Here is a 20,931-nt window from a genome sequence, read left to right on the forward strand (position 1 = left end):
TCAGTCAGTTAAATGTCCAACTTTGGCTCAGGTCATGATCCAGCCATTCATGAGTTCAAGCCCCAAGTTGGGCTCTGGACTGACAGCTCAGAGCTTAGAGCCCACTTTGGATTGTGTCTCCCTCTCTCTCTATCCCTCCCCTGCTCTCGCTCTCTCTCTCTCAAAAATAAACATTTAAAAAAAATTTTTAATAAATAAAATGCAAAAATAAAGTCATCTAACTTTATCCTAGGTCTTCCTCTAGCTACCCATTTCTCAACTCCACTTCTGAGAAAAATCTCTTCAAATATTCTATACTCCACTTCCAATTTCTCTCCTCGTAATTTCTCTAAATTACCATAAAGTAGTAAATCCTATGACTTCCCTCATTAAAAAACAAATACCAAATTCCTAAATCCCAATAGTTCTTATGAGACTATCAGTAAGAGCTGACATAGTTGATCACCTCCTCCTCCTTCAAATACTTCAATCATTTGGCTTCCAGATACTTCATTCTTCCAAGCTATCCTTCTCAGTCACAATGGCTTCCTTAATATTCCTTGAACACATCCATCACATTCTACACTTGCCATTCTGCTGTATGTTAACAATCTTGAGATATCTACATTGCTCACAAATTCATTCCTTTTATTATATACTCAAATGTCACCAAAGCAGTAGGACCTGATCACCCTATATTTTGTCCGTAACACAAATCAGTTTTTCATGTATTTATGTCTGTTTCTCATAACCAGAATGTAAGCTCCATGAAAAGAGAAACTATTTGTATACTGCTCTATATCCAGTGCCCAGATAAATTTCTGCCACATAAGTATAGCTAAATGAATATTTAGTTTTTTCATAAAATTTAAAACAGAGTATACTGGAGAATGACAGGGTCAGGAAAAACAAAATACACATTACACCAGTTAAAGACAGGAATGAGAAAGGGCAATGAAACAAGAGTCAAATAAGATAACAAAAGCAACAAATAATAAATATAAAGGAGATAAAGTTATCAGGTAAAAAAACCCTATGCAATCAAATTCAAGTTATGTACTCTATAAAAGACACACCTAAAAGGAATGACAAGTTAAAAATAAATGGAAGGGTTAAAAATGTATCATGCAAATTACAAAACCTGAAAATGAAATCTAAATTATAAAAATATTATTAAAATGGCATAAGAGGATCTCTTCATAATGATTAAGGTGACTTCTTTTAAGCCTTTGCCATTAGGTAATCTAATGTTTTTAAAACTGGTGGGAGTGGTAAAATAGAAGGCCAAGAAAAGTAGTCACAAAGAATATAAAAGCTGACCTTCACCTCCTCTAAAAAGAAAGCACAATGGACAAAAACACAAATCAATCTCATCTATAAGTTGTGATAAGATAAAAATATTTAAATATAAAATAGTCTTCATCAATTCACTAAAATATCTCAAGATATTTATTTCAGAAATGCAAGGGTGGTTCAATATGCAAAGATACAATAATAAATTCTATTATATTAAATATTACATATCATTAATATTTGCATATAACAATATCAAAATCATCTCCATAGAAACCAAAATGGCACTTGATAAACTCTTAATATGGATGTTTAAATAAAAACTCTTTGAAAAACAAGACAAATTACTCTTCAAAGTAATAAAACCCATATTTAGTGAAGAAACACTTAGAACCATTCTCATTAAACTAAGGAACAGAGAGGACTATAATCATTTTTAAACACTGTTCTGAAAGTGCTAGCCAATGCAATCTGAAAAGAGAACAAAAAGGTATATATATCAAAAACAAAGTGAATTTACGAAAATGATCAGATACGGTTATAAGCCTGAAAAAAAAAATCAGCTGAAACCACTCCTCAAAAAGTAAGATAAGCCAATAAAATTATCAGCCACCAGGCCAACAGGCACCAGGGTGGCTCAGTCAGTTAACTGTCCAACTTTAGCTCAAGTTATGATCTCACAATCTGTGGGTTCAAGCCCTGCATCAGGGTCGGTGCCAACAGCTCAGAGCCTGGAGCCTGCTTTGGATTCTGTGTCTCCTTCTCTGATTCTCCCCCGCTCGCACTCTTGTCTCTGTCTCTCTCAAAAATAAAACATTAAAAAAAATGTTTTTTTAATATATTGGAAAAAAAAAAAAACAGGACACCTGGGTAGCTCAGTTGGTTAAGTGTCCAACTCTTGATTTCAGCTCAGGTCATGATCTCACAGTTTGTGAGTTCAAGCCCCACATCCAGCTCTGCAAATAGTACGGAGCCTGCTTGGGATTCTCTTTCTTCCTCTCTCTCTGCCCTTCCCTCATTCATGCTTTCGCTCTCAAAATAAATAAAATAAAATAATAATAAAATATATCCAAAAAAATTCAAAAAGACAGCCCAGTTTAAAAAAAAAGGCAAAGGATTAGAATAGACACTTCTACAAAGATACACAAATGGCAAATAGGCACATGAAAAGATGCTCAACATCCTTAGTCATATGAACAATGCAAATCAAAATCACAGTAAGATATCATTTTATATATACTAGAATGGCTATAATAATAAAAGAAAAAACAGAAAATAGTAAGCACTGATAATGTGGTGAAATTGGAACCCTTGTACTTTGCTGGTGGGATTATAAAATGATGCAGCTACTATGTAAAATAACTCACCAGTTCTTCAAAAAGCTAAATAAAGAATTAACATATCTCAATAATCTATTCCTAGCTATATACTCAAAAGAATTGAAAACAGGGACTCAAACAGATACCCATAGGTTGAGGTCCATAGTAGCATTATTTACAATAGCCAAAAGGTAGAAAAAACCTAGATGGGGGCAGCCTTGGTGGCTCAGTCTGTTACGCATCTGACTCTTGATTTTGGTTCAAGTCATGATCTCACGGTTCCTGAGTTCAAGCCCCACATCAGGTTCCGCACCGACACTACAGAGCCTACTTGGAATTCTCTCTTGCTCTCAAAATAAATAAACTTAAAAAAAAAAAAAAAAGACCCAAATGTCCATGGACAGATGAATAAACAAAATGTGGTATATATACACAACAGAATATTATTCAGCCAAGAATGGGAATGAAGTCCTGATATATGCTACAACATGAAATAGCTGGTAAGTGAAATAAATTGAAAACATTATGCTAAGTGAAATAAGCCACATACAAAAGGAAAATACTGCTGTGATACCACTTAAACAAAATATCTAAAATAGATAAATTCATAGAAACAGAAAGTTAATTAGAGGTTACCAAGGGCTGGAGGGGAAAATTAAATGGAGATTTACTGCTTAATAGGCACTAAGTTTCTGTTTGGGGTAATGAAAAATTTTGGAAAAAGATAGCACTAATGGTCATACAATGTTGTAATGCAATTAATGCTATCTAATTGTACACACAAAAAAATGGTTAAAGAGAACTATAGAAAAGATCCACTCTTTCTACAGTAACCTACCCCAAAGCTCCAAACCTCTGAAAAAAATTATGTCTGTTAATCCCTCACACACAAAGTGAACAGAGCTTCTGTGAGGAAGAATTTCAGGATAAACATTAGTGGAATTATGGGTATGCAAAGTTATCCCATGTGTCTAGCACAATGTCTGTCACATACATTTCAATAACCAGACAAGGTGCAAGGAGAGGGAACTGAGACAGGAGGGCTGAAATAAAGACAGGAGGGCTTGAGGTTGCAGGTTATTACTACAATTGTAAGGGATTAGAATGACAATAAATAACCCAGTTTTAGTTCTGTTGTGTACGTGTAGAACCTGAGTTAAGTAGCTTGAATTTTGAAACGGGGAAAAAATATATGTTAAAAATTATTTTCCACAGTTTTCTCACATACTATCAATAAAACCAAAATACAATGGAAGAGAAGATCTCATCTGTAATAGCAATAACATGGATGAAATACCTCGGAATAAACCTAATAAGAAATGTTTATTATCTATAAAGTCTAAAACTCTTTGACCTGAGCTGAAGTTGGATGCCAAATTGACTGAGGCACCCAATGCCCCTAGTGTTTATTTTTGGGGGAGACAGAGAGAGAGAGAGAGCTCTCGTGTGCATGCAAATGGGAGTAAGGGCAAAGAAAGGGGAACTAAGGATCCCAAGCAGGCCCTGTGCTGACAGCAGTGGGGCTTGAACTCATGAACCATGAGATCATGACCTGAGCCAAAGTCAGACGCTTAACCGACTGAGTGACGCAGGCATCCTGAAAAATATTCTTGTATTAAGAAGGAAAAACTCAACAATGTAAGGATGTTGATTCTCCCTAAGTTAAACTTGATTTAACAGGATCTCAAGTAAAAACAAAACAAAAAAAATCTTTTCGAACTTGATAAAATGTTCATCTAGAAGAAGAAACATTAGAATTAGAGAAAACTTAGGGAAAACAAGGAATAACAAGTGGGGGCTTAGTCATATCATATATTAATCATAACATTTATTAACAGCCTTACACTAATGGTGCAAGAACAAAAGATATATGATTTTTATGATAATTTAGTATGTTAAAAGAGAAACTTTAAATCATTAATGAAAAGACAATTTAAATTGGCAGGTAGATAATGAACTAACTCATCTGAGAAAGCAGTGCTGGATTCCTACCTCATGTCTAATAGAATGAGAGTGTCAAAGTTTCCACTTAAAAAAGAAAAATCCAAAAAATATTAAAAGAAACAATGAATAAATTTTATAATCTTAGAGTAGGGAGGGCCTTTTTGTAAGATACGACAAAAATACACAATTGCAATACAGGATAAAATAAGGGCTGATTCAGATACAAGCGAGGACTGATTCACTTAGATATACTTTTCTTACAATCAAAAATTAGTTTTAATTGTCTAGTTAAAAAAATATAGTAAAAAACCCACAGAAAATAACAAGTGTTGGCAAGGATATAGAGAAACTGGAACCTATGTGCACTGTTGGTAGGAATGCAAAATAGATATCCACTATGGAAAACAAGTACATCCTTGCAACAGGATCCTGGTTTTAGAAAAATAAATCTGTGTATGCACAAGAAAAAAAATCTAGGTAAGTACTCTCTCTAGTGAGGAGTACCTTCTTCGTCACTTTGTTTGTATTTTTGTTATGTTTGTACTGTTTTAAATAATGGAAGCTCATGAGAATTTGTAAGTTAAGTTGTTTATGCACTTTACTTAACCTCACACTGAATCTTTACAACCACTGTAAAAGTAGGTACTATTAATATCCCTATAAAGATATTCAGGCACGGAATGTGATGGAACCAGAATTCATGAGCATATAACCATGTTTTTTAAATAGTATTGAGGTATAATTTATATAATGGTAACACTTGTTTTAAGCGTATAATTCATTACATTTTAGTAAATTTAGGATCGTGTGACCATTGTCACAATCTAATTTTAAAACACTGCCACTGTCCCCAAAAGAAATCTCATGCCCATTTGCAGCCATTATCTCTGCACACTCAGCCTGACAACTACCATTGTACTTTCTGTCTATGGATTTGCCCTTTCCAAACATTTATATAAATACAATCATATTGCATGTGAGGTTTTTTTGGTCTGATTTTTTTTTTTTACTTGGAATACTTTTGAGTTCTCTCATGTAGTGTGTATCAGGTCTTTACTCCTTTTTATTGTCAAGTAGTATTCCATCCTATAGATATATTCTACTTTGTTTATTCATTTACCAGCTGACAGAGATCTGAATTGTTTCCATTTTGGGGCAACTTTGAATAACGTTGCTATAAATACTGATATACTAGTTTTTGTACAGACATATGTTTCCTTTTTCTTTCATTTTTTAAAAATGTTTGTTTATTTTTGAGAGTGACAGTGCAACCGGGGGAGGGGCAGAGAAAGAGGAGACAATCTGAAGCAGGCTCCAAGCTGCTGCTGTCAGCACTAAGCCCAATGCGGGGCTCGAATTCACAAACCCAGAGACCATAACCTGAGCCAAAGTCGGATGCTTAACCAACTGAGCCACTCAGATGCTCCTGGACATATGTTTTCATTTCTCCTGAGTAGATACCTACAAGTAGAATTGCTGGGTCATATAGTACATCTAACTTTATAAGAACTTGCCAAACTGTTTTCCAAAGTAGCTGCATCATTTTACATTCCTATCAGCAATACGAGTGTTTTTTCCACATCCTCACCAACACTGTCTACTATTTTATAAATGTTTTTAAGAGGCTGCAAACATTGATACCTATCATTTTTTGTCACACTGTACTTCCTATATGTACACTTCGCCACTTCCTAAACATCTACCCACCCCATGACATAAATCAAGACTGAATAAAATCAGAATGTGTTCAATACATGCAGAAAACTAATCATTTACATGAACAATTCCTCTTATATAAAATTGTACTTCAAGTAAAAAATTATATATAAACACACAGTACAATTATAATACCACTTTGAAATAGCACACATACCTAATTTTAGTTCAATTGCTGTGTTGGTGTTACATTTGTACTCTGCCAGTTTCTTCTCCACTGCACTCTTGTACTCAACCAAGAATTTCTCCATAGCACCAAATCCTAAGGGAAAGTTTTTAAAAGGTCTCATTGGAAGTGGTTTAAATAGTCAAATCTTCACCTAGGGTTCTTAGAAGTAGAATAAAAGTTAAGTTTTAAAACATGCTAATAGATCATAAAAGTAAAGGCCCATATACTCCTAAATAACTGTACTGAGTATGACTGCCTCATTATAAAACAAGAAAAATTTCACTTGTGAGATAGAAGCTTATGAACTAGGCTTGCTTTACATGACTAAGTAAATCTGAAAATTAGTATGACAGACGACTGACCTTCATTTGTATTTAATACTAACATATACTACCTGCTAGGATTTATTCCTAAGCAGCTTTTTAAAATATAAAAAGGGTGCCACTGCTCCACCAAGAAACAAATTGAGAATATCCTTTGACAATTACAATACCATTTCATCTCTAATACTGGAAAAATTCTACCCAGAGTACTCCATATCAACTGTTAAAAAAACATCAACTGATAATGCATACATTATCTCAGGAAGGATAGACAAGAAACTAGTAACCATGGTTATCTCTAGGATAAGAGAGAAGGAATAGGAATAAGGTTAGAAAAGAAAATTTTCATTGCATTACAGGTTTTTTTTAACCATATGTGTATAAAGTCATAAATTATGGGCTACTGGTAACCAAATGGTTTTACTATCACGTGGCCACTCATCAATATATGTATCAAATAATTAAAAATGGGAACAATCATCAAGGTAAACTGTCAAGCAAAGATGACAATAAATCTCCTGACAAAATGAACATAAAAATTAGTAAAAATTCAGGAAAAGAGTCATTAGCAGAAACAAAAGAAAGGCACAACGACAGGCCATAAGCTTTAATAACTGGTTAAAACATTATACACATTTGAGGTACTACAGATTAATGGTCTGGAGTCAAAATTCCTAGAATCAAATCCAGTCTTCACCACTTAACTGATCTGTGAACTAGAACTCGAGCACATTATTTGACTCCTCAGACCCTAATCTGTAAAACTGAAACAAGAGAACCCACTTCAAGGGAATTATACACAACGGAAACAACAATACCTAACTTACAAAATCATAGTTTTGCTTAATTCCCACATCTCTTAGACAAGCAGATACTCTATCAGCCCCATTTCATAGTCAAAAGCTCATGCTCAGAAAGAAAGAGGTTTAATTGCTTAAGGGCACCTATTAAGTGGTGAAGCAAATATTCAAATTTAGGTTCAATTTCTACTATCTGTACACCATACATAATACATATAAGTCCCCCTCTTTTACAGCACGAGGATACCCCCAAAATCCCACGGTCACTATCTAGCAGAACAGCCCTTCCTTAAATATCTGTAGAGTTCACGTGATAGCCTATCTATCCAGCATATCCAGAAAAGCGTAGTAAGACTACTATGAAGGCACTGGGAAAAGATAAAAGTAAAAACTGTCCCCCACTTCAAAAAGTATCTAATTGGAAAACCACACCAAAATAGGCTTAATATATGTAAAAAATGGCAATTCTTAGTCATTATATGTTGTAAACTAAAGAGACTCGATAATGAAAACCAAACTACTAAGAGAAGTTCAGATGAAGAATGAGAGAACCTCTTTCTCAAAGGAAATCTAAATCGAGCCTAGGAATATTAAGCGCGAGAGATTTAAAAAAACAAACAAACAAAAAAAAAACCAAAAAACGATTACGAAGTCAAGATTCAAGTGAGAGCTCCAGCGCAGGGCAAGGCAGGAATGCGCTAGCTCAGAAGTTGACTGTAGTGGAAGGTGGAGGGAGACCTGGAAGAGGAGGAATATCTGAGCATTAAAATAAGCTGGCGGGAACAGAACCAGACTACAGTGGCTGCGGCAGCAAGGGGGAGAGAGCAACGACGAGATTAACAGGCCTCAAGGCATCTGGCACATTACAAGCCCAAATCGCGACGCTTTCCCCTGGCTTCTCCGGCCCTCCGCAGGGGCCGAGATCTTCGTAGAAGCCGCAGAACCCAGAGTAGTTGGGGGTGGAGGCACGAACCTCGGCCGACAGGGAGCTGGGGTGAGAGTTCCGTGCTTCCAGGCTGAAGCAAGCCTTCTGGAACCCAGGCTGGAGCCCGAAAGTTCCAGGCGGGCGCTGTCACCACGGTCTCGGCGTTCTTTCCTAAACCTGCCCGCCCCCTCCCCTTGGTAAACTTTTCCCGGGAACTTACCCGCCATTTCCGAGCTGCGAGCACCCGCGGCTGAGGAAGGACGAATCAACCCGCGCGCTCCCTGGCCGGAAGTGAGCTCGTTATCTGACGCATTTCCCCCGCCCACCTCTGGGATGCCGCTAACCAATGAGAGGAGGGGATTCGAGGCGTAGGGCGGTCGAAGCACCTCAAGAGGCGGGGCTGACAGCGCGGGGAATGCTCCGACAGTTGCTCTGCCACCGCGACTGCGGTCGGCTACTTTGCAGGCCTGAACAGGAGGTGGAGGCCGCATAAGGGACCTAATGTGTTTAAAGATGCTCGCTGGCTGGTGCGAGGACAGTTTCTTTCGGGTTGGATTTGAATGATATATATACCGTGTAGCTGTTTTCTGTTCCCCTCAGCGATGTTGCGGAGATGCGTAGAAAAACTTTCCCCCTGGCCTGCACAAACACCTAAGGTCTAGGTTTATGAAGGTAAAATGTAGGGATTGAGTTGCATTTGCTGGAGAAATTTACGATTATTTTATTTGTTTCTATTAAAAAATTTTTTTTAGTATTTGAGAGAGAGAGAGAGACAGAGCGCGATGTGGGGAGGGACAGAGAGAGAGAGAGAGAGAGAGAAAATCTGAAGCAGGCTCCAGGCTCTGAACTGTCAGCACAGAGCCCATTGGGGGCAGAACCCATGAGCTATGAAATCACGACCTCAGTAGAAGCTGGAGGCCTAACCTACTAAGCCAACCAGGCGCCCCTATTTGTTTCTATCTGGGCTGTAAATTCTTGTTTAACTTCGTTTTTCTTTTCTCATGTGTTTAAACAGTATATATGTTGTAACGTTTAGGTACTCTGCCGCTGAAATTGTTGCCTAAAATAATACCTCAAATCCTAGCGGCCTGAACCACCTCACAGTATGCTTCCTGATTTGGGCCATAGTGCTTTTTAGTATTTCTTAATTGTTGAAATGTTCTGTCCCAGAAGAGAAATCATTATTAAGATATCCACAAATAGACCCACAAAGTTGTCTATACACTAGAATGCCTTGTCTCAACAAATGTTGGTTAATAGGTTTTAAAATGATATTGCTAGAGCTAAAATGGTCCCTTGGGATGATAGTCTAGAAGTAGGACACCCTTCCTTCTCATATTGGAGATAAGGACATTAAAGCCCAGAAAAGACAAATTGCCCAAGTTCACACTCAGTATACAGCCTACCTTAGAGTCCAGTTCTCCAGATACTCAGCCCAGTATTTGTTCTACTGGATGGAAATGGCTCTCTTGAAGGTAAAGATCAGAAAAGTTACCAAGAATGTTCAGATCCTTCTTTACATCTAAAGGAAACACAAGAAATTATGATCATATTAGAAGGAAACTGAAATCTGCCATTAATGACATTATGGATCAAAAAAGGAAAACAATCTTTTTTAATAATCATTTTTTCAAAATGACATGGCTCATTTCTTTACAAAACCACCTTATTTGTAAATCAGCCAATAGTCTACCAGCAATCATCTTTATAAGAAAATAAAATCTGAAATAGATTAGTCCTGTGACTTTCTGAGGATAGGGAAAAAATACAATGAAACTTATATTGATAAATATGAATAAGAAATAAGATGAATGTGAATAAGAAATGCAATGAAACATATTGTGTGATTAGCATTTAGTATGATCTGCTTGCAGAATTGATGTTACAGTTTTAAATTGTCCTTGTCTTAGAATTGTTCACACATATTTATTACAATGCCACAGAACACATGTTTAGGTGCAGTTTACCTAAAAGTAAAAGAATAACTTCCTTCAGAAGGGTAATAGTAAAATTACCAAAAAGGAGAAAGATATTTTCTTTTTTGCAGGTTTTTCCCCCTCGTTTTTGAATTTATATTTTACCTTGTTCTAAAGGGAATTTAGGAGCTGAATGTTACCAACTTGCAAAAGGAATATGCTGTTCTTATACATATGGAAGAGGCAACAGAGGGTGCAGAAAGTTCAGTACCCCACTAGTCTCAGTTCTACTACTCTCTGATTGTGTGACCTGTTTCATCTGTTAAGTGGAGATAATAATACTTTCCCAGTTACCATACCTTGGTTGTGAAAATGAAATGGAATGATATTTATGAAAGAGGTTTGTAAACTCTAAAATTATATGTTAATATGAGGTAATATTGGTATGTTAATATTCTAGAATAGGTTTGGAAAAGGCATTTTTCTTCAAGAAGAAAGACCATATTGCACTATTAGGAATGAACTAGCAACTGTATGTTTGATATAGATTCAAGTGCATATGGAGTAGTAAATTTTGGCATCCTGACTTGAAACCTCCAAAAGAGATTAAAACAAAACAAAACAAAACAGCATGGTATTAAAGCAATGGACCTCAGAAAGTGGATGTAGGAAATCTGAAATCTAAAAGAAAAATGCAGATATTTAATGTGTCTTTATTTCAAAATATATACTTCTCTATAGATAGTAACAATAGCTAATTAACTCATTTGTTTAGTTCATAGTGCTTAGTGGGAGGAGAGGGGGGTAATGAGTTTCAATTCCCAGAACAATTACCCAGAATGCCCTACCCACCTACTTGACTTTTCTATGAGTTAAAATAAAAACAGACCAGCTCATATTGAAAACTACTATTAGCAAAGTAACTAAAAGACAAAGATTACCAACAATTTGCCCACTCCATTTTGTAACTGTCATACACTAGCCATAGGTGTATGAACTAGTACTTTTTGAGAAGCAATTTTGTAATTTTAACAAGTTTAACAAAAATTTGAATTTGTATATCTTTTTTTAAAATTTTAAGATCTCTTGAGGTAGAAGTTCCACTTACAAGTTATTTGTCTACAAAACGGTTTGCATAAGAATGCAAAGATACATAAACAAAGATGTTCAATGCAGCATTAATTTTATTGAGAAATTGGGAATAGCCTAAACATTCATCAAAAGGGGCTGGTTAATATGTACTGACATGGGAGAATATCTACTATATAATAGGTTAAAAATGAAGTTAAATAACATTATAATGTTATTTATATGAAGAAGTGTATTTTGATATAAACATACCTAACAAGTTTAACTGTGATTGCCTTTAGAAGGGCAAGTTTGAAGAAGAGAATTAATGAGGGCTTTTAAAAAAATACTGTTTCCTTCTTTTAAATTTTTTTTTAATGTTTTATTTATTTTTGATACAGAGAGAGACAAAGCATGAGAGGGGGAGGGTCAGAGAGAGAAGGAGACACAGAACTGGAAGCAGGCTCCAGGCTCTGAGCTAGGGGTCAGCACAGAGCCCGACGCGGGGCTCAAACTCACGAACGCGAGATCTGACCTGAGCCGAAGCCGGAGGCTCAACCGACTGAGCCACCCAGGCGCCCCTGTTTCCTTCTTTTAAAGAGACTATATTAGTTTCTTTCAAAATTAGAAACTTAGCAACCTTTTTGGAAGTTTTTAGACATATGTGCTAAGGTCTTACCCTCTTCTTTACATTCTATGAGTTATGATACACAGAATCAAAGACAAACAGCTTAACTGAAACAAGAAACAGTTGAAAATTAATATTTCTACTTTTGCATTCTGTCATTATTTACAAGCAAATATTGATCAGAATGAGGAAAGAGTACTATAATTGCTTATACTTGTTTACAAAATGACCATCTGGTGATGTATGCTTCACTTTTTGAAACTATGATTTGTAAGAATGGCATTAGTTATGTGTGTCTACTTAGAGTAATATGATAATGCCTAAGATATTTTACATTCCATAGTTAAAATGCTGTTTCAGACAATTTTTTCAATTTTAACCAACAAAAAAATGACCATTATTCCCACCTTAAATTTTTTGCTCTTGCTTTGGATTATTCCTTAATGTGGAAAGCTTCAGGGTAGGGGAAGGGTGAAGGAAACTCTATCAAAGCTACTTAGATATTAAAAAAATAAAACTAAAAAGTGGTGACACTTTTGATTAGAAACACTCATTATAAAATGATACACTATTTCAGTCATTGTCTTTTATATCTTGACTGGTATAAAACACATAAAATTAAACATTTTAATGATTTTTAAACATACAGTTTAGTAGTGTTAAGTATATTTACATTATTGTGAAATCTGTCATTTAAAAAAATATTTATTTATTTATTTTGAGAGAGCCCGCGAGCGAGAGAGAGCATGTGTACAGGGTGGAGGGGGCAGAGAAAGAGGGAGAAAGAGAATCCCAAGCAGGCTCCAGCACAGAGCCCTACATGGGTCTCAATCCCATAAACCTGAGATTATAACCCAAGCCAAAATCATGAATTGTCTGCTTAACCCACTGAGCCACTCAGGTGCTCCACAGCTGTTATTTTAATGAACTGGTTTTCACCTTTTGATCTATTTACCCATATTACTATGCACAGCAAGACTCTTAACTTGCTACCATCTGGACACAAAATGAGTAGCTTTTATACCAGTTATATAATACTGTGAGTCAAATGTTTAGTTCATAAACCTGTCCCTTAAAAGAATTATAAAATAAAATATAGTAATAAACTAAAATAGATTGTTATCAACTATATATATTATTGATTCTTAATATTGTTATGTTGTTAATTCTTAAATTATTATAAAATAAAATATAAATGTAAACTAAAAATATATAGTTATCAACAAACTAAACCAACTAGTGGCTATGCAAATTAGTAAAATTAAAATAGTTCTGAAAATTTTCCTAGAGAGAATCCAGACTTTAAGTTTGTCCTTGATCTCATCAACACAGGGCTCTCAGAGAATCCCTTTGCCAGTCTCTTGAATGAGCTAAGAGGAAGAAAGGGTCATGCCAACTGGCATCATATAATGCAGAGAGAACCTGCTTCATCAGGTAAGAAGGGTGTGTTGGTAGGGCTAGGATGCATTTAAATAATAAAATGTTCACTTTTTCATTGTAAGCTTAAATTTTGTTGTATATGGGGAAGTTTATGTTATTATAGATATGGTGTGATTTCTAAATATGATTTTAGGGAAACTAAAGTACTTTGAATAATATAGAACCAGAATTGTAGAGCAAAGTGATTTTAGAAATCAGATAATCTGGTCATTGACATCTTTTTTATTGGTATATATATATATGTATATATATATAAATTTGTGTACGTATCTCCTTATAAATATGTATCTAATATATTTTTATCACTCTTCATCCCTATATTAAATATTACTATCATTAACTTCTTGTTTTTTAGATAAAAAAGAATATGAATGCTAATGTTTAATATATTCCACCTAAGTAAGTCACCTATGCACCCCTGAAAATCCTTGACTTCATTCTACACTCTTCCTTAAGGTTTTTCAGTGAGTTACTGATAGAGGTAATACTGTGGTTCGACTCTCAGTTTGATCCTATGTTTTTCTATGGTTTTTTTCCTTCCCATTCCTGCTGTTGAGAGGGCTTATTTCTTTCATGAAATACTTTACTTTGGAAAGAAAGTCACCATGTCTGGCTCATGATTGATACCTGTTAAATGTTTGTCTTAAATGATTTTATAGTAATACTATGAAGAACATAATTTCTCCCCCAAACAACTAAGCTTCCACTTTTCTTCCAGGACTTCATGGTTCTTGAGATTGGAAACTGTTAAGTTTCTTTGCTTTAAAACATCTTTCAGCGTGTGATTAGAATCAAAGACTAAAAACCACCTTATTTGTGTTCAACTCATCCTACCAACATGTGTATAATACAGTCCTTTCCTTCTTTTTAAATTGTTCTTTGGATGTCACCAGGGAGTAGCTCTGGCCTAAGGTGGTAATTGACACAATTGCCAGGAGATGATCTTTTGCCAGATTACATTTATCCCTGGTACAGTGGCTCCAAAGACAAGATTCTCTGGGAAATGTGTACTCTTGTAGACAAGCCCAGATCATCAGTAGCCCTGGTTTTCCCCAGAGAATTTTAACCCAGATTTGAGATTTCTCACAGAGCTTTAAGAACGCCTAGCTATTCATCATGAGCAGTTTACCATGCTCCTCTGTACTTCCATCACTATCATTCATTCAGTTAAGCACCCAGACATTCAGACACTAGATGCAGGCTGCCATCTCCCCAAACCCAGGTCCTATTAGGAATACACTTACAGAGTCAAAGAGAGGTATTGGGTAAGTGGTCCAGTGGATATAACATCCTTCCTCCTTTTCTCCCTGGGTTTCCCACAACAAACAGGAGTGAGCCCATGCTGTTCCCCACAACAGCCCCACGTTCCACCCCAAGTGAGGCTTTTATACTCTTCTTTTACTTCTCTCCAGTTGGCTCCAATGAGGCCTGCTATATCTGGGGCCTGCTGTGTTCACTCACCAAGGTAGGCCTACTTATCACAGAAAGATTGCCTCACTTTCTGATCTCTCCTCCTAGGGGATAATTATGAATCATCACCTTCTCCACTCTTAAGCTTATTTACCTCTTACTGATAACTCTTCCAGAGCTGGAAGAATATTATCTTCATCTCTGAGTTCTTACTTGAGGTGATAACAAATTCTTTTACCATTTTATGAAATATTTTTATTCAGAGAAAGTCTTGTATTGAATACGTTAATATTTAAGTTACCCATATCCCGTCTTCTTAGGCCCACGCTTACGTTTGTTTATCTCCCTCCCCTCTCTGCCTGGCCCTTAAGGACAATTCCTATGTAAATGGAATTATCTATTTATTGCAATACTGGGTCATATTATAATTTTATGAATTCTTATCTAAAAATCTGAATACTGACTTTGCAAAATATGCGTAATATCCTCATTTAAGGACAAATACTTGAAGAAATGAAAACTTCTATTTAAAAAAAGTTGTAAGAACAATTGCAAGGGGTTCCTAAAATATTTTAAAGTATTAACAAGTAAGTACAACATTTTGTTTTATGTAAGTTTTATTATGCCAGAAATACAAGAAAAACCAAGAAGAAATTTTCTTTTCAAAAAATTGTGACAGCACATCTACATTGTCCTTGGATATATAGAAGCCCTGCTGAGCTAAATTGCATGTTTCTTTCATTTAGTAAAGATTTTTGCTATTTTTTTCTTTTTCAAGTGGACTTTCAAGATCTTTTATTCTCAGATTTTGAACTTCATATTTTTCTTTTGATCACAATGCACAGAAGGGCTACAGCAGGGAGATGACACATATCCAATTCCTTCAAATAGTATCAATATAATTTAATTATCTTAGGTTTTCCTTTGCTTTGTGTTAAGCAAAAGAAATTAGACTATGTGTTTAAATGACAAATGACATTTTATTTACTATTAGGAGATTTTGTATATGAGCCCATGTCTAAGCACAAATAAAAATCACATAGTTATGTATTTAGTACATTACAACATCTTTTCCATTTATTAAAGTACCTACCTAAATCATAATTATGATAGATATGAACAATAAGCTGTAATTTGAAAGATCATTCTTTGGTGAGCTTTACTTCAATTTTATGCTATCTAGTTCATATATATTTTCCATTGGGACCATATGGGGTTGATATTTTAAAAAGATAGCTATAAACTTTTTGTCTCTTACCAGGCTTGGAATAGGAAGGGGTAAGGGCATTCCTAATATACATCAATATGCTGTAAACAATTCCAGGAGATTTTAACCCTGCTCCAGTATCCTAAAATATTCCAATGTGAGAGGAAGACTTCATAAATTAGAGTCCTCATACAAATATTACCAATGATGCTGTAGAAATTGGAGTCAGAGATAGAATAGGTTAGGGTAGATGGTTTCACATCAGGTGGGCCTAAAGGCATCTTCACTAGAGGAGGACTCAAAGATATGTTCTCTGAAATATCTGTGCTATTAACAATTATATGTATGGACTCCCTGCAAACTAGAATGATTGCAGGTAATGGAAAAAGTCAAGCATAATACTCAAATTTTAATGGAAAAGGGAGGAACGGAGAGACCACACTTTGTTTAGTCTTCTTCTTTGAAATACTATGGTGTAGTCTTTGAAAAACAGTAACAACCAAAAAATACCACAAAACAAAAGCCAGAAAACCATAATTTACAAGTCCACAGAGGGTGGCCAAGTCTCTATCATCCAACATGGATTTATGAAAAGCAATCTTGCTAAATAAACTTATTTTACTTCTTAAAACAAATAGGTGGCAAAAAAAAAAAGAAAGAAATGTAATAGTAGGTTTGGTTAGATATACAATCATTGCTGACCCTATGCAAAATTGTGATTTAGAGAAAATTCAATTATCTGCTTCAGGCATTGTTTAATATATTCAGATTACTTGTACAATTGTAGTTGCCACATACATACAATTTTAAGTTTTGATTCATCCACTTAACATGGTATCATAAACTACATATTACTATTTCTTTTATGTGACCAAGTTACTAAGGACGCTGAAGTTGTTTGGGATATGTACTAAAATGCTTTATTTTTCTCTTGTTATTGCTCTACTATACTATGTTTTCCTAGTGTACATTTTCTGGTCTTTCAAGTTATTCAAAGTCTAGGGACACCTGGGTGGCTCAGTCAGTTAAGCATCTGACTCTGTGGCTTAGGTCATGAACTCACAGTTTGTGACTTTTAGCCCTGAGTCAGGCTCCACTGGCATTGGGCTCTACCCCTCCCCCGCTAATTCTGTCTATCTCTGTCTCTCTCTCAGAATAAATAATAAATTACCATTTAAAATAATTTTTAAAATTTTTAATGTTTTTATTTATTTTTGGTACAGAGAGAGACTGAGCATGAGAGGGGGAGGGTCAGAGAGAGAAGGAGACACAGAACTGGAAGCAGGCTCCAGGCTCTGAGCTAGCTGTCAGCACAGAGCCTGATGTGGGCCTTGAACCCACGAACGTGAGATCTGACCTGAGCCGAAGTCGGAGGCTTAACTGACTGAGCCACCCAGGCGCCCCTTAAAATAATTTTTAAGTTATTCAAATTCGAGCCTATCCTAGTTAAAACTTTGGTGTTTTATATTTTTACTATTATTTTTTTCAATTTTTACTTTTGAGAAAGAGACAGAGTGCTAGTGGGTGAGGGGTAGAGAGAAAGGGAGATACAGACTCTGAAAGGCTCCAGGCTCTGATCTGAGCTATCAGCACAGAGCCCAATGTGGGCTCGAATTCATGAACTATGAGATCATAACCTGAGCCAAAGCTGGACACTCATCTGACTGAGCCACTTCAGTGCCCCAAAACTTCAATGTTTTAAAATCTCCTCCATTGCTGTCTAGACTTGAAATGAAGAAAGGAGTATAGTCAATTTTTCAGTCATTCTCCTTCTCTAAACCCCTAAAGATTGGGTTGGGGAATGTCTGGTTGGTTCTAATATATTGTTTCCTCTTTCCTTTGCCAGGCAAACTCTTCTTATGTTGGCTAGAAGTAGGAAGAGAGGAGAAATGAATCTTGCTACTGAACTACTCAGTTTTGGTCATTTCTTCTTCTCCAGTTGACAGTGGCTGCCATCAGTGCCCCTTACTGTCTCTCATATAGCATGCATTCTTAATTTATTCAGTGAGTTGAAAGGGGTCTATGTTTTATACCAATTCCCTGAAAAGAAAACTCTGGCTCCTCACTGCTTTTGTCTCCTTTGTTAGTAGGCCTCCCTTTAGATGGAATACTGTAAAAGCAATTCAAGCCCCAATATCTTCCTGGTATAATTTGTCCTGTAAGAAACTCATGTATTGTCCCTTGTGTGACAATCAATGTCCCCAACACAATGGGCACACAGAAACCTATCAGCCATCATATTGTCATAGAATGATGGGGTTTAAAATGCTAGCCAATACCAATGCTCTTCATACAATGTGGGGGGAGAACAGAGAGTGAGAATAATACAGTGTAGCTGCTATTTAACCTTCCTTCTCTAGTGGCCATGAGGCCTAAGCTGATAATAATAACTTTATTTTTCAGTCCTTCATTGCATGTTCCCTTATCTCTCTGAGCATCTTAACTGGATATAATTCTATATCTAGTGAAGTGCCTAACCCTTAATTACCAAATGATCTGAGTCCACTATAGACTTATATTTGTTGGGTTGCCTCAGTTGGATTTTGGACATAGTCAACCTTGTCTCATCATATAGTTTCCCTTTGATAACTGGAATTAATCACGACATGACTATGGTGACCGCTTTCTGCCTTTAATTCTGCAGTTTGAGAAGCCCCAAGTAGCCAGGGGGCTGTATTAATTTCAAATTCATCTGAACCTTGGTGGTATTTCCTGATGGAAGCATTCCTCCCTTGGATACAGGACCTCAAAATCTATGAGCCCACATTATAGATTACTATGAAAAATTACATGCCAACAAACTGGACAACCTAGTAGAAATGGACAAATTCCTAAGTGCACATGCACTACCAAAATTCAAATGGGAAGAGATAGAAAGCATGAATAGACCAATAACCAGTGAAGAAATTGAATCCGTTATAAAAAATCTCCCAATGAATAAGAGCTCGGGCCAGATGGCTTCCCAGGGGAATTCTACCAGACATTAAAGGCAGAGCTCATACCCATTCTTCTCAAACTAACCAAAAAAATAGAAATAGAAGGAAAACTTCCAAATTCATTCTATGAAGCCAGCATCACCTTGATACCCAAACCAGACAGAGACCCAGCAAAAAAAGAGAACTAGAGACCAATATCCTTAATAAATACAGATGCAAAAATACTCAACAAGATACTGGCAAATCAAATTCAACAGCATATAAAAAATTACCCATCATGATCAAGTAGGATTCATTCCTGGGTTACAGGGCTGGTTCAATATTTACAAATCCATCAATGTGATACATCACATTAACAAAAGAAAAGATAAAACCCATATGATCCTGTCAATAGGTGCAGAAAAAGCATTTGACAAAATACAGCACCCTTTCTTAATAAAAATCCTTGAGAAAGTCGGAATAGACGGAACTTACCTAAACATTATAAAAGCAGTTTATGAAAAGCCCATAGCTAATATTATCCTCAATGGGGAAAAACTGAGAGCTTTCTTCCTGAGATCAGGAACACGACAGGGGTATCCATCTCACCACTGTTGTTTAACACAGTGCTGAAAGTCCTAGCATCAGCAATCAGACAGCAACAACAACAACAACAAAAGGCATCAGAATTGGCAAAGAAGAAGTCAAACTTTCACTTTTCACAGATGACATGATACTCTACGTGGAAAACCCAACCAACTCCACCAGAAGCCTTCTAGAACTGATAAATGAATTCAGTAAAGTTGGAGGGTACAAAATCAATGTACAGAAATCGGTTGCAGTCCTATATACCAATAATGAAGCAGTGGAAAGAGAAATCAAGAAACCGATCCCCTTCACAATTGCACGAAAAGCCAGAAAATACCTAGGAGTAAACCTAACCAAGGATGTAAAAGACCTATATGATGAAAACTATAGAAAACTTATGCAAAATTGAAGAAGACACCAAGAAATGGAAAAACATTCTCTGTTCATGGATCAGAAGAATAAACATTGTGAAAATGCCATTACTACCCAAAGCAATCTACACATTCAATGCAATCTCCATCAAAATTGCACCAGCGTTCTTCTCAAAGCTAGAACAAGCTATCCTCAAATTCGAATGGAACCACGAAAGACCCTGAATAACCAAAGTAATATTGAGGAAGAAAACCAAAATGGGAGGCATCACAATCCCAGACTTTAGCCTCTACTACAAAGCTGTCATCGTCAAGACAGTATGGTATTGGCACAAAAACAGACACATAGACCAATGGAATAGAATAGAGAACCCAGAACTGGGCCCACAAATGTCTGGCCAATTAATTTTTGGCAAAGCAGGAAAGAGTATCCAATGGAATAAAGACTGTCTCTTTAGCAGGTGGTGCTGGGAGAACTGGACAGCAACATGCAGAAGAATGAAACTAGACCATTTTCTTACACCATTACACAAAAATAAACTCAAAATGGCTGAAGGACCTGAATGCTAGACAGGAAACCATCAAAACCCTTGAGGAGAAAGTAGGAAATAACCTCCTTGACCTCGATGGCAGCAGTTTCCCACTCAACACATCCCCAAAGGCAAGGGAATCAAGGGCAGAAAATGAACTATTGGGGCCTCATCAGATAAAAAGCTTCTGCACTGCAAAGAAAACAATCAATAAAGCTAATAGGCAACTGAAGGAATGGGAAAAGATAGTGGCAAATGACATATCAGATAAAGGGCTCTTTATCTATAAGGAACTCACCAAACTCCACACCCACAAAACAAATAACCCAGTGAAGAAATGGGCAGAAGACATGAATAGACACTTCTCCAAAGAGGACATCCAGATGGCCT

At 36.2% G+C, this 20,931-nt stretch overlaps 2 protein-coding genes across 2 annotated transcripts in view; one reads left to right on the forward strand and one right to left on the reverse strand.

Moving 5' to 3' along the window:
• HAT1 (histone acetyltransferase 1) overlaps window positions 1-8,959 on the reverse strand; it is a 57,457-nt gene extending 48,498 nt beyond the window's left edge. Inside the window, exons 1-2 of the mRNA XM_029936140.1 lie at window positions 8,689-8,959; window positions 6,409-6,513 (exon numbers count right to left, since the gene is read on the reverse strand). Coding sequence (XP_029792000.1) covers window positions 6,409-6,513; window positions 8,689-8,959 — 376 coding nt within the window. The remainder of the gene's footprint in view (window positions 1-6,408; window positions 6,514-8,688) is intronic.
• The window catches only part of SLC25A12 (solute carrier family 25 member 12), a 201,543-nt gene that overhangs the window by 66,588 nt on the left and 114,024 nt on the right, over window positions 1-20,931 (forward strand). The window lies entirely within an intron of this gene.

This window comes from Suricata suricatta, chromosome 3 (genome assembly GCF_006229205.1).
Source record: "Suricata suricatta isolate VVHF042 chromosome 3, meerkat_22Aug2017_6uvM2_HiC, whole genome shotgun sequence".
Taxonomy (NCBI): domain Eukaryota; kingdom Metazoa; phylum Chordata; class Mammalia; order Carnivora; family Herpestidae; genus Suricata; species Suricata suricatta.